The sequence below is a fragment of the Penaeus monodon genome, chromosome 38 (assembly GCF_015228065.2).
Source record: "Penaeus monodon isolate SGIC_2016 chromosome 38, NSTDA_Pmon_1, whole genome shotgun sequence".
Lineage (NCBI taxonomy): Eukaryota > Metazoa > Arthropoda > Malacostraca > Decapoda > Penaeidae > Penaeus > Penaeus monodon.
Genome location: NC_051423.1, coordinates 1,902,261 through 1,922,697, shown reverse-complemented (window position 1 = coordinate 1,922,697; position 20,437 = coordinate 1,902,261). Strand labels below are relative to the sequence as shown.

General features: G+C 40.3%; 1 protein-coding gene across 1 annotated transcript; it reads left to right on the top strand.

Moving 5' to 3' along the window:
- Positions 1–19,367: 19,367 nt before the first annotated feature.
- Positions 19,368–19,922, top strand: LOC119597129 (platelet glycoprotein Ib alpha chain-like; the record flags this gene model as incomplete). The annotated part of the gene is made up of 2 exons (XM_037946634.1): positions 19,368–19,415; positions 19,869–19,922. Coding segments are annotated over 2 exons (102 nt in total), but the record flags the coding sequence as incomplete, so codon positions are not given.
- Between the last annotated feature and the right edge of the window lie 515 nt (positions 19,923–20,437).

The following is a 20,437-nucleotide window of genomic DNA, read 5'->3' as shown; positions in this document are numbered from 1 at the left end:
TATATAATATATACATTATACTATATATATATTATATATATATTTATGTATAATATTTATATTATACTTATTATATTAGTACCATATACATTATATGATATATCTGTATATCTTAAATATATTTAATATATTATCATTCTAAATGTATCAGATATATAGTACCGAACATTAATGACTATCGCGTTTCAAGCTCTTGTAATATTACATTTCCTAATCTTTCGCAATATTAAGGCATGGTTCGAGAATGCATAGAGACAGTCTTCCATGTTCCTGTCTTCCTGATTTCGCTTGCCAAGCCTTTATCCTCTTGGCTCATGTGCATGTGTCTGTGAATACATAAACATATACACTTTTTTTCTTCTTCACTTTATTCCTTCAATACGTATGTATAAATTCGTTCGTTCTTTTCAATGTTTCAATGTCATTTATGCAGACTATTTTGTATCTGAGAGAAAGTTTATAGCACAGCGATTCGTTCCTGTTATTCATGTTGACAGTGGATTAATAATTTGCATAAAAACAATGATGTGCCATTAACTCTTGCATTTGTGGAGCGCAGGTGTAAGCATCACGCTCTAGTACACGGTACTGCATATTTCATTTTATTTCATATAGTAGACCATAATTTTTTTTTTTTTTCATTTCCCGGTCGTTATATAGCAAGGTTTAATGCTGTTAACCTGAAATGCGTGTAGTGCTGTACATTTTCTATTATAGCTACATGCACTTTCTTAATAACTCAACGTGACTCACTTTGCTTTTTTTTCTAGTCCTTAAGAACAGAAAAGAACAGAAATTCTAATGTTACCAACAGCCGTTCGCCTCGCGCTGCTCTGCCTCCTCTGCCGCGCCGCCGAAGCAAGTACGTATTCGCAGTACTTCTGGGGCCTTCCTCTGAGATATTCCCTTTTCTTTATTTTGGAGAGACACAAACAGAGAGAGAGAGAGAGAAGAGAGAGAGAGAGAGATGTGTCTTGTTGTCTGAGTATACCCTTGCATGTACAAAGCCTTCCATGAAGATTTCCCTCCTTAATAACGCCCCTTCCTGCGACGTGTTCTCAGACCTCCAGCAGGCGGCCGCAGACGGCGATTTGGCCGAAGTCATTCGGCTTCTGAGCGAGGGCGCCGCCATCGACGAGCTAAATGGAGGTCGTCGCCGAGATATTTCTTGACGCTTTTTTCACACACATGCAAACAAAAGAACAAACACTTGTACATTGTATATATGCGTATATAAATCTGTTTATAAGTTAGTTAAGAATTGGATGTACTTAACTTCTCACCTGGTAGTGTTACGGTCACTGTTAACAATGAGCGCAGTGACCTAACAAAAAGGATAATAAACATATATATTCATATGTATGTGTATAAATATGCATTCCTTCTCCTTTCGTTCCTTCCACAGGTGTAACAGCATTAACCGCTGCCGCAGCCAACGGCCATTACGAGGTGGTCGAGTACCTGCTGAGCCAGGGGGCCTCCGTGGACAAACCAAACTCAAACCGTAAGTGGCTCGGCCCTGGCTTCCGCTTGCCAGACTCGGCCGTGTCCCACCCTTCAGGCAAATTAAACGAACGCGACGTTATGCTCGTAGACCGGGTTCCGACACTGTTAGAATTAACGATGATGGAAATGCTAATGATATTAGCAATAAAGATAATGATAGTGATAATGAAAACAATAATCATGAAAATGAAAAAATAACAATGATAATAGTTATTATTGCAGTAATAATATTGATAATAGTTATACTGATAATAATGAAAATTACAATAATGATATTCTTAACAATAATGATGGTGATGATGACAGATATAATAATTACGATGATGATAATGATAATAATAATATTAACAATAATGATAATATTAGTAAAGATAATGCTGCTGCTGATGATAATAATAACATAAATAAACACAAAAAAAAACAACAAATAAACAATATAATAAATAATAATTAATATAATAATGAATAATATAATAAATAATAATAATAATAATAATATAATAATAATAATAACAATTATTATTATTATTTTTATTATTATTATTATCAATATTACTATTATGATAACAACAACAACAACAACAATAATAATAATGATAATAATGATAATGATAATAATGATATTAACAAAAATAATAAAGTATGTATCTAACAATAGTAATGATATTATCATCATTATCATCAATATTATCGTCTTCAGTATCATTATTACTGTCATTATTATTATCTTCAGTGTCGTTATTATCAGCATTATTATCATTACAACGATCAGTAATAAGATAATGATAATGATAATAATAACAATAATGATAATAGTAAGAACAGAAGTAATAATAACAACAGTAATAATTAGTTATTAACATCCCCATTGTCATTGCTATCATTATTATTAGTATGATCATTATTATAATTATTACCACTGTCACAAAATATCATTATTAATATCAGTATTATCAATATTATCATTATTATTATCATCATTAAAATTATGAATAATAAAATTATTATTTTAATAATAATGGTGATAATGATATTGGCAATGATAATGAAAATGATATTAATAATGATAATATCAGTAATAACGTCAATGATAATAATAATGATTGATTAAACACACTCATTACTATTGTTATTATCAGTATGATCATTACTGTTATTATTACCGTCATCATTATTATCATCATCCTCTTTACCATCATTAATATTATCATCATTATAATAATCGCCATCATTATCATAATCATAACCTCCTCATCGTCATCTTTATTATCATCATCTTCTTTATCATTATTAATATTATTATTATTATTATTAATCGCCATCACTATCATAATCATAGTCTCCTCATCGTCATCTTTATTATCAAGACCGCGATGAGCCAGGCGACATTCGCTGTCTGTTTTCTCCCCACAGAATACACAGCGTTGATGGAGGCAGCAAAAGGGAACTTCATCGATATCATGCAGCTTCTGGTAGATAACGGAGCAGATTTGGAAGTGGCGAGAAGGAATGGTAAATATTTTTTTTTTATTCCAAGGAGAGGCGTTTATAGATGTCTCAGCTATGCTTTAGGGTGTATGAATGTTTCCCTTTTCAAATTCAGAAAAAAATGCCATCCTCTATCGCAGTCTTTCTCTGCTCTTCACAAAAAAAGTCGGGGATTCACTAAAAAGATATAAAATTATCGGTTTATAGAAAGTAAAAAGTAAAAATACAGAACCACCTTTCCTCACGTCTACTGTAACTCAAACACTCAGTTCTCTACTTTGCCGAGAAAACCACATCACTCTGCGCCTCAGCCACAAGAGCTCAACAGCTCTGAGACTCTGGAATAATCTTGGAAGGGCCAGGAACTTGACACTGTTACTTATGTTTTAAAACATAAAAAAGAAGAAAATAAATGTTTCTTAGATCATTAAAGTAGAGAATGCATCGCGTATGGGACCGTGGGGGATATGTACAGGTGGCCCACTACAAAGTTACTTCCTGTCGAGATGTGGCAGAGTTGGTAGCTTAACTATCTCGGAGTAAAGGGGCATGAACATTGTTACCTGACGAGTGCCAGATGCCACATACATCAGTAAACAAAGAAATTAGTAGAGCATCGCCAGAGCAGCAGGAGCTAAAATGAATAACCGAGGTCACTGAGTTTTTCCCCAACTTTCCAGCCTCCTCCTACATCACCAGGACTTTCACTTTGTATGCCTGACGAATGCCACTTCTTTTCCTCTGTCCCGTAGGCGATACCGCTCTGATCATAGCGATTTTCGAGGAGTCTCTTGAAGGGGCGTGCACCTTGGTGGAGAACAATGCTACTACGATAAATGTTGATTTTGGTATGTATGATTTGTCACAGAAAGCGACGTTACATCAGAAAATGATATTCGTAGATTACAGGGTTAAATGTTTTACTTAATATAGTCTCTCTCCCGCAGGTCCGCTGACTGATCTCTGCTATTCGAACGGCACTACTTACACTGTAGGCGACGAATGGTCAGTGACACGGGATTGTGCACTTACAATCAAGCATGGCCACACATATGTGTATATCTATCTATCTGTAGAGAAAAGCCAAGGATTTTGACATTTAAAACACTTTTAATATTTTGTGTTACCGCCACCTGTCTAGCGAACGTGGCAAGTCTACATGGCATGGCTGCCACCAACGATCTCATTAAATGGCGTCCGTTTGCAGAACGTAATCACTCCCATGCCGTAATTGCTTGAGCAACGACGCTATGACGACTGTGGGCATGATCTCGGGGGAAGTCTCTGCCCATGGATGCCCAAACATTCTCACTGGGACTGAGATCTGGGGATTTGGGTGGAGGTGGCACAGCATAATCAAGGGGTGTTGCCAGGACCACACCTGCACGACACTGTGTGGATGAGACTGTTATCCTGGGCGAGGTAAAATGGCTCCAGGCACACCATGGCCCTTACTGATGGTAGAAACACCTCGTTCAGTCTGATTACCTGATTACTGTAGTGTAATGCCAAGGCCCAATGGATGTTGCCAGCAGAACATAAGAGGTCTGCATCCTTTGCAACAGTTATGGTCTGTTAAAACTATAACTAACTAACATGAAAATAATTCAAGGTAAGGGGACGTGGCAACTAACTACCAGCCACGCCCCCTTCTTAAATCCAGTCAGTTGTAAGGGTGTTGGCACTGAGTATCAAATGTTTTTCATTAGCCCATGATATTCATGCAGTTCTATTTGTCTTTCATATAGCACACTGATTTATAGTTTTGAATGACATTTACTAGATCTTCCTCCGTCGTAAATCTAGGTCGCCCACTTCTGGTCTTGTCTCTGGCGGATCGAGTAACTTGGTGTCACTGGATTTCACAGAGACACGGTTGGCTTTGAAACGCTTAAATTTCTTGATATTTTGGTTCTTTATAGTCCCTCAGATTAAAGCATAATTATGATGCTATGAATTGTATATGAGTCTTCTTAGTTATTTACATAATTTTTTTGAAACAATCCATAACTACTGCAAGGGATGCAAACCCCTTTCAGTAGATGCTGCCAACATCCATCGGGATTTCGCATTACACTGCAGCATGCAGCCTGCCAGAAACCATCGGGCTGTTTGAGCGGGGTCAAGAAGTTGGCGGATGTTGGGCCCAGTAGATTTATGAGGTATGCCTATGTAGAAATCCTGGATGAGACATTTCTACCATCGTTGAGGGCCATGGTGTTCCGCGACTAGGAGCCATTTTACCTTATCCAGGATAACAGCCCCATCCAAGCGAGCAGTGTCGTGAAGGCGTAATTTTGGCAACACCCCAAGATTACACTGTGCCACATCCACCCAAATTGCTAGATCTCAATCCCATTGAGAATGTCTGGGCAGACACTGCCCTCAAGGTCACCCCCACAATCGTTATATCCTCGTTGCCTAAGCAACTATGGCATGGGAGCGATTGCGCTCTGCACACAGACACCAGTTAATGACATCCATACCACCAGACTTGCCAGCGTCTCCAAGCTGGTGGCCTTAACACGAAATATTAAAAGTATTATGCATTTCAAAACCCTTTATTTGTAAAATGTAGCCAGGTGAAGTGAACAAAAGATTAGAAAATTAACTATTCTAGGGGCATTTTAAAGCTATAACCAGATCTATATAAGGTGTAATTTGAAAAAAAGTAGCCCTTGGGGCGAACCCTCATAGAACATCGCTCTTTCAGACCGCTGTATCATATTTTGTGAAGCACTAAGAATAAAGATACTTTTATATAGCGAGAGTACATTTCTATGTATATATGTTTATATATATATATATATATATATATATATATATATATAATATATATATATATATACATAATATATATATTATATATAATAATAATATATAATGATAACTATATATATAATTATATCATATTATATATTATATATATATATATATATATATATATATATATATAATAATAATATATATATATAATATATATATATATATATATATATATATCATTATATATATATTTATATATTATATATATATATTATATATATTATATAAATACACCCTCCCTGACCAGGACTCGAACCTAGGTCACTCCGGGTAGAACCGAGAGGCCAGTACTAACCAACCATGCCACACACCCACAAAAGGATTGTTCAACTAGGATCTTACTAGCTCCATAGACATTACCTGCTACTCATACTTGAGTATGACAGCGAAGTTTTACGCTCACTCCCCGTGGCACTCGGTGGAATTGATTTAGCAATTCAAATCCATTTGAATATATACTTATAATAATATATAATATATTATATATTATATATATATATATATATATATTATATAAACAAATAGATAAATATATATATATATTTATTTATTTATTTAGCTATTTATTTATTTATTTATTTATTTATTTATTTATTCATTTATTTATGTACATGTCAAACCTCGCCCGTTGTCCTCTCTGCAGGTGTGAGTCCGGTCGAGCCGTGACGTGTGTGAGCACCTGTAAAACCTCGCCCTCGTTCTCCTCCTCCGCCGCCTTCTCCTGCCGTGAGTTTCCGAAATTCACGCATGGCGTTGGGCATCCTGCCGACTGCACTTTGCTTGCGGGATTTCGAGTTTGCGTTTCTTGGTTTTTTATTTTTTATTTTGTTTCGCTTCTTTCCTCTTTGGTTCTCTCCCTCCCTTTAAAGGAAACGAACGAAAAAATAGATATTTTTTGTAGTTTAAAAGATATAAAAAATGAGCGGAATTCTCATGGATAATTTCTTTTGTCAAAACCCACAGCGTCAACAACGACAACACCAGAACCAACAACAACACCAGAACCAACAACAACACCAGAACCAACAACCACAACACCAGAAGCAACAACAACACCAGAACCAACAACAACACCAGAACCAACAACACCAGAACCAACAACAACACCAGAAACAACACCAGAACCAACCACAACACCAGAACCAACAACACCAGAACCAACAACAACAAGACAACCAACCACAACACCAGAACCAACAACAACAGAACCAACAACAACAACACCAGATCCAACAACCACAACACCAGAACCAACAACCACAACACCAGAACCAACAACACCAAAACCAACAACCACAACACCAGGACCAACAACAACACCAGATCCAACAACAACAACACCAGATCCAACAACAACACCAGAACCAACAACAACACCAGAACCAACAACAACACCAGAACCAACAACAACAGAACCAAAAACAACACCAGATCCAACAACAACCACAACACCAGAACCAACAACAACACCAGAACCAACAACAACAACACCAGAACCAACAACAACGACAAAACCAACCACAACACCAGAATCAACCACAACACCAGAATCAACCACAATACCAGAATCAACCACAACACCAGAACCAACAACACCAGAACCAACAACCACAACACCAGAACCAAAAACAACAACAGAACCAACAACCACAACACCAGAACCAAAACCAACAACACCAGAACCAACCACAACACCAGAACCACCACCAACAACAGAACCAACAACCACAACACCAGAACCAAAAACAACAACAGAACCAACAACCACAACACCAGAACCAAAACCAACAACACCAGAACCAACAACAACACCAGAACCAACAACAACAACACCAGAACCATCAACCACAACACCAGAACCAACAACAACACCAGAACCAACAACCACAACACCAGAACCAACAACCACAACACCAGAACCAACAACACCAAAACCAACAACAACAGAACCAACAACAACACCAGATCCAACAACAACACCAGAACCAACACAACACCAGAACCAACATCAGAACCAACAACAACACCAGAACCAACAACAACACCAGATCCAACAACAACAACAGAACCAACAACCACAACACCAGAACCAACAACAACACCAGAACCAACAACAACACCAGAACCAACAACAACACCAGAACCAACAACACCACAACCAACAACACCAGAACCAACAACAACACCAGAACAAACAACCACAACACCAGAACGAACAACAACACCAGAACCAACAACCACAATACCAGAACCAACAACCACAACACCAGAACCAACCACAACACCACAACCAACCACAACACCAGAACCAACAACCACAACACCAACAACCAACAACACAACACCAGAACCAACAACAACACCAGATCAAACAACACCAAAACCAACAACAACAGAACCAACAACAACACCAGATCCAACAACAACACCAGAAGCAACTACAACACCAGAACCTACAACACCAGAACCAACAAAAACAAAACCAACAACAACAACAGAACCAACAACAACAACAACACCACAACCAACAACACCAGAACTGACAACAACACCAGAACCAACAACACCAGAACCAACAACACCAGAACCAACAACAACACCAGAACAAACAACCACAACACCAGAACCAACTACAACACCAGAACCAACAACCACAACACCAAACCAACAACAACACCGAACCAACAACCACAACACCAGAACCAACAACCACAACACCAGAACCAACAACAACAACACCAGAACCAACAACAACGACAGAACCACCAACAGCGGAACTAACAACAACACCAGAACCAACCACAACACCAGAATCAACCACAACACCAGAATCAACCACAATACCAGAACCAACAACCACAACACCAGAACCAACAACCACAACACCAGAACCAACAACAACAACACCAGAACCAACAACAACACCAAAACCAACAACACCAGAACCAACAAAAACAACAACAGAACCAACAACCACAACACCAGAACCAACAACAACAACACCAGAACCAACAACAACACCAGAATCAACAACACCAGAACCAACAACCACAACACCAGGACTAACAACAACACCACAACCAACAACACCAGAACCAACAACACCAGAACCAACAACACCAGAACCAACAACACCAGAACCAACAACACCAGAACCAACAACCACAACACCAGAACCAACAACAACACCAGAACCAACAACACCGGAACCAACAACCACAACACTAGAACCAACCTCAACACCAGAACCGACAACAACACCAGAACCAACAACCAAAACACCAAAACCAACATCCACAACACCAGAACCAACCAACCACAACACCAGAACCAACAACCACAACACCAGAACCAACTACCACAACACCAGAACCAACAACCACAACACCAGAACCAACAACCACAACACCAGAACCAACAACGACAGAACCACCAACACAAACTAACAACAACACCAGAACCAACCACAACACCAGAATCAACCACAACACCAGAATCAACCACAATACCAGAATCAACCACAACACCAGAATCAACCACAACACCAGAACCAACAACAACAAAAAAACCAAAAACACACCCAAAATAAAAACACGCCCAAAACCACATCAAAAACCCGAAAAAACCAAAAACACCAGAACCACAAAAACCCCCAAAACCCACAAACCCAAAACCAAAACCAAAACCGAACTAACAACACACCAAATCAAAAACACCAAACCAACACCCAACACCAACTAACACAAAACCAACCAAAAACACCAGAAAAAACAAAACCCCAAAACAACAACAACAACACCAACAAACAACAAACCCCTCCAAAAAAACAAAAACACCAGAACAAAACCCCAACACCAAACCAATAAAACAAAACAACACACCCAAAACCCAAAAACACCCAAAACCAAAAACAGCAAGAACCAAACTACAACCCAACCCAACAACAACACCGAACCAACAACAACACAAGAAACCCAAAAACAACACCGAACCCAAAAACCCGGAAACCCCAACCAAAACCTCTAAACCAAACCCCAACACCAAACCCAAACCCAAAAAACCAAAACCAACTCCACACACCAAACAAACCCCCACAACCCAGAACCAACAAACCCAACCCAGGGCCAACTAAAACCCAACCAAACCAAAAACCACAAACCCGAAACCAAAACCACAAAACCAAAACCAACTACCAAAACCCCGAACCAAAAAAACCCCTGAAACAAAAACAAAACCCAAAAAAACACACCAATCCCCACAAAACCAGAAACCAAAAACAAAACCAAACCAAATACCAAAACCCAAAACCAAAAAAACCAAAAACAAACCCCCAAACCAACCAAACCCCAACACCCGAATTATATAGCGAGAGTACATTTCTATTTATATATGTTTTATATATATATTTATATATATATATCTCTATATATATATAATATATATATATCTATATAATATATATATATTATATATATGTATATATTATATAAATAACAACCCTCCCGACCCAGGACTCGAACTAGGTCACTCCGGTATGAAACCGGAGGCCAGTGCTAAACCACCAATGCCACACGACCCAATAAAAGAGTGTGCACTAGGATCTTACTAGCTCCATAGCCATTACCTGTCCTACTCATACTTGAGGTAATACACGAAGTTTACGCTCACCGTCCCCGTTGGCAACTCGGTGGATGGATTTAAGCAATTCAATCCATTTGAATATATATATATACATATATATATATATATTATCTCTATATATATATAATATAATATATATATAAATATAAACAAATAAATAAATATATATATCTATATATATATATATTTATATATATATATATATATATTATATATATATATTTTTTATTTTATTTATTTATTTATCTAATTTATTTTATCTATTTATTTATTTAGTTCATTTATTTATGTACTGTCAACCTCGCCGTTGTCGCTCTCCTGCAGTGTGAGTCCGGTCGAGCCGTGACGTGTGTGAGCACCTGTAGACCTCGCCCTCGTTCTCCTCCTCTGCCGCCTTCTCCTGCCGTGAGTTTCGAAATTCACGCAATGGCGTTGGGCATCCTGCCGACTGCACTTTTCTTGCGTGGATTTTCGATTTTGCGTTCTTGTTTTTTTTATTTTTTTATTTTAGTTTCGAGGTCTTTCTTTCCTCTTTGTTCTCTCCCCTCCCTTTAAGGAACGAACGAAAAATAGATATTTTTGTAGTTTTAAAAGATATAAAAATGAGCGGAATTCTCATGATAATTTCTTTGTCAAACCCACAGCGTCAACAACGACAACACCAGAACCAACAACACCAGAACCAACAACAACACCACATCAGCACCAACAACAACACAGAACAACAACCCAAACCAACAACACAGAACCACCAACAACCCAGAACCAACACAACACCAGAACCACAAACCACACACCAAACCAACAACCACAACCTACAGAAGCCAACACACCTCACACCAGAAACCAACCACAATCCCACAACAACAACACAACACCAGATTAACCAACCCAACACCAGAACCAACAACCACGAACACCAGGCACCAGAACAACACACCAGAACACACACCAGAACACAACAAAACACACCAGAACCACCAACCCCAAAACCAACACCACAACAACAGAACCAAACCCCCCCCCCAACAAAAAACCCCCCCCCCCACCCCCCCAAATATGAACCAACAAGCCGTTACACCAGAACCAACAAGATAAAACACACCAAAGAACCAACAACCCCAACCAACAACCACAACACAGACCAACACTACACCCGAACTACCAACGCAACAAACACAACGCCCAGAAGCAACAACCCAACACCATAACAACCAAAACCCCACAACCAACACCACAATACCAGAACAACAACCATAACACCAGAACAACACCCAACACCAGAACCAACACAACAGAACCAGCACACCAAAGCTCCCCAGAACCAACAACAACACCAGGACCAACAACGACCAAAACAACCCCACAACATCCAGAACCAACAACAACACCAGACCAACAACAACAGGAACCACACCACAACACCAGAACCAACAACAACAACAGAACCACAACCACAAGCACCAGAACGCTAACACAACACAGAACCAACAACCACAACCACCATGAACACAACACAAAAACCAACAACCAACACACATAACCAACACCACAACACCAAGAACCAACCACAACACCAGAACCAAACACAACACCAGAACCAACCACAACACCTCAACAACCACACACCAGAACCAAACCACAACAAAACCAATAAAAAACAACCCAACACAGAACAAACAACCACAAGCACCCAGAACCAACAACAACATCCCAGACAAACACCCACAACACCAGAACCACAACAACGCCAGAACAAACACAACCACAACACCACAAACACAACAACACCAGAACCAACACAACAAAACCAACAACCACAACACCATAACCAACAACAACAAAACCAACAACAACAACAGACAACAACCACAACACCAGAACCAACAACAACACCTGAACCAACAACCACAACACCAGAACCAACTAAAACACCAGAACCAACAACCACAACACCAGAACCATCTAAACCCCCCCCGACAACAACAGAACCAACAACAACACAGAACCACACACAAACACCAGAACCAACAACAACTACAGAACCACAACGCGAACTAACCAACAACACCAGAACCAACAACAACACCAAAACCAACACCAGAACCAACAACAACACCGAAATCAACCACAACACCAAAACCAACACGCACAAAACAAGAACCAACAAAACCAGAAACAACCACACCCCAGAATTAACAACCACAACACCAGAACTAACACCCCAGAACCAACAACCACAACACCAGAACCAACATCAACAACACCAGAAACAACCACAACACCAGACCAACAACGACACCATACTAAAACAACCCAAGACCCAACAACACCAGAACCAAAACCACACACCAGAACCAACAACAACACCCGAAACTAACAACAACACCATAACCAACAACAACACCAAGAAACCAACAAACAACACCAGGACCAACACACCTGAACCAACAACCACACCAACAAACAACAACACCAGAAACAACAACAACACCAGAACCAACAACAACAGAACCAACAAACCACATAACACTAAACCAACCTCAACACGCATACCGACAACCAAAACACCAGTAACCACAACAACACCATAAACCACCCACACACCAGAACCACACCACAACACCAGAACCCACAACAACATCAAACCACAACAATATCAGAAACCACAACAACAACCAGACAAACAACACCACCAAACGAACAACAACACCAGAACCAACAACACACCGAACCAACCACAACACCTGAACTAACAACCACACACCATAACTCACACAACACAGAACCAACAACCACAACACCACAACACAAACAACACCATAACCCTAATCACCACAACACGCAGAACCAACAACACCGGAACGCAACACCAAGACTCTAGAACAACCTCCCACCAGAAACCGACAACCAAAACACCAAACCAACACCACAACACAGAAGCACAACCACGACACCAGAACCTCACCACACACCAGAACCAACTACCACAACATCCATAAACCAACAACCATACAACACCATACCAAAAACAACGACTAGAATCAACAACAACAACACCAGAACCACAACAAACCCAGATTCCAACCACACCACCAGAACCGAACAACCAAACACAGAACCAAGAACAACAACACCAGAACAACAACCCACAACCAGAACCACGAACAACACCATAACCAACAACCACAACACCAGAACCAACAACAACAACAACACTAGGACCAACAACAATAAAACAACCAATACAAAACAACCACAACACCAGAATGCAACCACTACCCGAGAACCACAACACCAGACCAATAACCCAGAACCAACACCACCAATCCAACAACCACCAGAACCCACAACAACAACACCAGAACCAACAACCACAACACCATACAACCAACAACAACAGAAACACACCACAACCCAAACCATAAACACCACCCACAACTACAACAACCCCAACCAACAACAACACCCATAAACAACAATCACAACACACGAACCAACAACAACCACCAGAACACCACAACACCAGACCACCAACAAACCCCTAACCAACACAACACTAAAATACCAAACCAACAACCACACCACCACAACCAAAAACCACAACCCCAGAACCAACACCAACACACCCTCACAACCAACAACCACAACACCACAACCAAACACCACAAGACCAACACACACACACGAACCAACATCAGAACCAAAAACACCAGAACTAACAACAACACCACAACCAACATCAACACCAGGACCAAGAACAATAACACCAGAACCAACAACCACAGCACCAGAACCAACAACCACAAAACAAACCATTACATCAACAACACCTACCATAACCAATCAACCACAAAAACCATACAACCACACACCATAAACAAAGACGAACAACACATAACAAACACCACCACCAGAACCAACAACCACAACACCAGAACCGACCTACAACCCCATAACCACACCACAGAACCAAGAACCAACACACTCATAACCAACAACACAACACCATAACCAACACCAACAACCCATAACCAACGACAACACAACCACACACCTTAAATCAACACAACACCAGATCAACCACAACACCATAACCAACAACAACACTCAAACCACAAACAACACCAGACCAAACACTAGAGCAACACTCACAAACCAGAACCACAACAACACCAGAACTATACAACAACAACAACAGAACCCACACAATACCAGAACCAACACCTCAACATAACCACCAACAACACCAAACCAACAACACAAGAATCAACAACCAACAACACTAGAAACCCATCCTCAATACATACCAACAACCACAACACCAAAACCAACAACACATACCAGAACGAAAATCCACAACACCATAACCCAACAACCACAACACCAGTAACACCAACAACACCAGAACACCAGACAACAGCGAACACCACACCAACAACCAACAACCCATAACCAACACACACAGAACCACACACCAGAACCAAACAACTAACTAACACAACACAGACAACAACCACAACACCAGAACCAACAACCACACACCAGAACCAACAACCACAACCCAACAAACAACATAAAAGAAAAAAAGCCAGAAACAACAACAACACCGAACCAAGAACACAACACCAGCACCACCAACAACAACCATAACCACACACACCAGAACCACCAACACAGAACCAACAACCACACACCATAACCAACAACTAATAAACCAGAACCAACTACCACACACCTAACCGACACCTACCACAACACCAGAACCAACCACAACACCAGAACCAACTACCACAACACCAGAACCAACAACCACAACACCCGAACCACCTACCACAACACCAGAGCCAATCAACTACAGCCAGGACCAAACAACCCACAACACAGGAATCATAACCCAGAACCAACAACAAGAACACCAGAACCAACAACAACACCAGAACCCAACAACAAACAATAACCAACAACACAACACCAGAACCAAACAACAACAACACATAATCAACCACAAACACCAAACAACCACAACACCATACCACAACACCAGAACCGAAAACTACAACACCAGAAGCAACGACAACAACACCAGAACCAACAACACCAGAACCAACCAACCCTCAGACAACAACTACACCACCAGAACCAACAACAACACCACAACCACACCACCAACCAACCACAACCAACCAGAACCAAACCACAACAGAACCTAACAACAACACCAGAACACACAACCCAACACCATAACCAACAACAACACCTGAACCAAGAACAACACCAGAACCAACAACAACACCAGAACCAACAACAACACCAGAACCAACAACAACACCAGAACCAACAACACAACAGAACCAACAACCCAACACCAGAACAACAAAACCAGAACCAACAACCAAAACACCAGAACCAACCACAACACCACAACCAACAACAATACCAGAACCAACAACCACCACACCAGAACCAACAACAACACCAGAACCAACAACCACAACACCAGAACAAACAACAACACCAGATCCAACAACCACAACACCACAAACAACACCACAACCAACAACAACAACAGAACCAGCAACAAAAGCACCAGAACCAACAACCACAACACCAGAACCAACAACCCAACACCAGAACCAACAACCACAACACCAGAACCAACAACCCAACACCAGAACCAACAACACAACACCAAGAACCAACAACCACAACACCAAAACCAACAACAATACCAGAACCAACAACAACACCAGAACCATCAACCACAACACCAGAACCAACAACAACAACACCAGAATCAATAACAACACCAGAAACAACCACAACACCAGAACCAACAACATCAGAACAACAACACCAAACCAACAACACCAGAAACCAAGAACAACAACAGAACAAACAACAAACACCATGAACCAACAACCACAACACCAGAACCAACAACAACACCACAACCAACCACAACATCAGATCCAACAACCACAACACCAGAACCAACAACCACAACACCAGAACCAACAACAACACCAGAACCAACAACACCAGAACCAACAACAACAACACCAGAACTAACAACAACATCAGAACCAACAACAACACCACAACCAACAACAACACCAGAACTAATAACAAAAACACCAGAACCAACAACAGCACCAGAACCACCAACAACACCAGAACCATCAACAACACCAGACCACAACACCCAGCACAAACAACAACCAGAACCAACAACACCAGAACCAACACCAGAACCAACCACAACAACACCAGAACCAACACAACAAACACCATAACTCAACACAACAACCAGGAACCATAACCCAAGAACCAACACAACACCAGAACCAACAACACCAGAACCAACAACAACACCAGAACCAACAACAACACCAGAACCAACAACCACAACACCAGAACCAATAACAACACTAGAACCAACAACACCAGAACCAACAACCACAACACCAGAACCAACAACACTAGAGCCAACCACAACACCAGAAGCAACAACAACAACACCAGAACCAACAACACTAGAGCCAACCACAACACCAGAAGCAACAACCACAACACCAGAACCAACAACAACACCAGAAACCATACACACCAAGAGCCACCACAACACCGTGAACCACCATACACAACCTAGTGACAACTGCCAATACAACACAAGACCAGAATCACAAACACAAAGCTAGTATTAACCCTCACAACAACAACAAGAAATACAAACCACAATAGTGCCATCGATAACACAGCACAGCTCTGTCATTACCACAACAACTCCAACAAACTACAACCACATTTCCGGCCTCACCTTCTACAACTACAACAGCTACAACCTCAGGAACGAAGAGTCTAGCAACGACATCTCTAGAAAGAACAACAGGATCTACAACAACCACAAGTACAACCGCATTACCAGTTATATTTGGAAGTAAATATCAAAATTTGAGTAGTAAGGAATTATTATTTCATATATATATATATATCTATATATATCTATATCTATATATCTATATATATATATATATATATATATAATATATATATAATACATATACATATATATAAATTATATATATATATATATATATACACACAGCCACACACACACACACATATATATATATATATATATATATATATATATATATATATATATATATATATATATATATATATATATATATATATATATATATACACACATGCTTTTCCTGAATTTATGACGAAATTCACAAATGCCGTTGTTCATATTTTTGACTGCGGCTGTACATTGGTTTTTCTTTCTTTCTTTCATTTCCCCCCTTTTTTGTTATTCGTTCCTTCCCATTTAAAAATTATCTGACTTTTCAATCATCCTTTCTATTGTCACAGCGTCAACGTCCACAACACCAGAACCAGCAACACCAGAACCAACCACAACACCAGAACCAACAACAACAACAACACCAGAACCAACAACAACACCAGAACAACCACAACACCAGAACCAACAACACCAGAACCAACAACACCAGAACCAACAACACCAGAACCAACAACACCAGAACCAAACACCAGAACCAACAACACAACACCAGAACCAACAACCACAACACCAGAACCAACAACACCAGAACCAACAACCACAACACCAGAACCAACAACAACACCAGAACCAACAACAACACCAGAACCAACAACCACAACACCAGAACCAACAACAACACCAGAACCAACAACCACAACACCAGAACCAACAACCACAACACCAGAACCAACAACCACAACACCAGAACCAACCACAACACCAGAACCAACCACAACACCAGAACCAACAACAACACCAGAACCAACCACAACACCAGAACCAAGAACCAAGCACCACAACCAACAACAGCACCACAACCAACAACACCACAACCAACAACAACCACAACACCAGAACCAACAACAACCACAACACCAGAACCAACAACAACCACAACACCAGAACCAACAACATCAGAACCAACAACCACAACACCAGAACCAACCACAACACCAGAACCAACCACAACATCAGAACCAACAACCACAACAACAGGACCAACAAACACAACACCAGAACCAACAACCACAACCAGAACCAACAACACCAGAGCCAACCACAACACCAAAACCAACATACACAACACTAGTGGCAACTGCCAATACAACAACAATACCAGAATCAACAACCACAAAGCTAGTATTAACCATCACAACAACAGGACAAGAAACTACAACCACAATAGTGCCATCGATAACAACAGCAACAGCTCTGTCATTAACAACAACAACTCCACAAACTACAACCACATTTCCGGCCTCACCTTCTACAACTACAACAGCTACAACCTCAGGAACCTCAAGTACAACTGCATTACCAGTTATATTTGGAAGTAAATATCAAAATTTGAGCCGTAAGGAATTATTTTTTCATTCATATATATATACATATACAAAAGGACATATATATATATATATATATATATATATATATATATATATATATATATATATATATATACTTTTACGAAATTCACGAATGCCTTTGTACACATTGCTAACTGCGGTTGTACATCGGTTGTATTTTATGTAGTTTGTGTTTTTTCTTTTTTCTTTTCTTTTCTTTCATTCTTTCTTTTCTTTTATCCTTTTTGTTATTCGCTCCTTCCAATTAAAAGTGACGTATGTATAGCCTTCAGTTTCCTTTGTGTTTTGAAAAATATGAAAATATTCTGATTTTTCATTCATCCACAGCGTCATCGTCCACAACACCAGAACCAACAACCACAACACCAGAACCAACAACAACAACAACACCAGAAACAACAACCACAACACCAGAACCAACAACCACAACACCAGAACCAACAACCACAACACCAGAACCAACAACCACAACACCAGAACCAACAACCACAACACCAGAACCAACAACTACAACAACACCAGAACCAATAACCACAACACCAGAACCAACAACCACAACACCAGAACCAACAACCACAACACCAGAACCAACAACCACAACACCAGAACCAACAACCACAACACCAGAACCAACAACCACAACACCAGAACCAACAACCACAACACCAGAACCAACAACCACAACACCAGAACCAACAACCACAACACCAGAAACAACAACCACAACACCAGAAACAAAAACAACACCAGAACCAACAACAACACCAGAACCAGCCACAACACCAGAACCAACAACCAACACCAGAACCAACCACAACACCAGAACCAACACAACACCAGAACCAACCACAACACCAGAACCAACCACAACACCAGAACCAAAAACAACCCCACAACCAACCACAACATCAGAAACAACCACAACACCAGAACCAACAACAACAACACCAGAACCAACAACAACAACACCAGAACCAACAACAACAACCACAACACCAGAACCAACAACAACAACCACAACACCAGAACCACCGACAACACCAGAACCAACAACAACACCAGAACCAACCACAACATCAGAACCAACAACCGTAACACCAGAAACAACAACCACAACACCAGAACCAACAACACCAGAAACAACCACAACACCAGAACCAAAAACAACATCAGAACCAACCACAACACCAGAACCAACCACAACACCACAACCAACCACAACACCCGAACCAACAACCACAACACCAGAACCAACACCACAACCAACCACAACACCAGAACCAACAACCTCAACACCAGAACCAACAACAACAGCACCAGAAACAACAACCACAACACCAGAACCAAAAACAACACCAGAACCAACAACAACACCAACCAGCACAACCAGAACCAACACCACAACACCAGAACCAACCACACACCGAACCAACAACCACAACACAGGAACCAACCACAACACCAGAACCAACCACAACACCAGAACCAACCACAAACACCAGACACCAACAACCAACAACACCAGAACCAA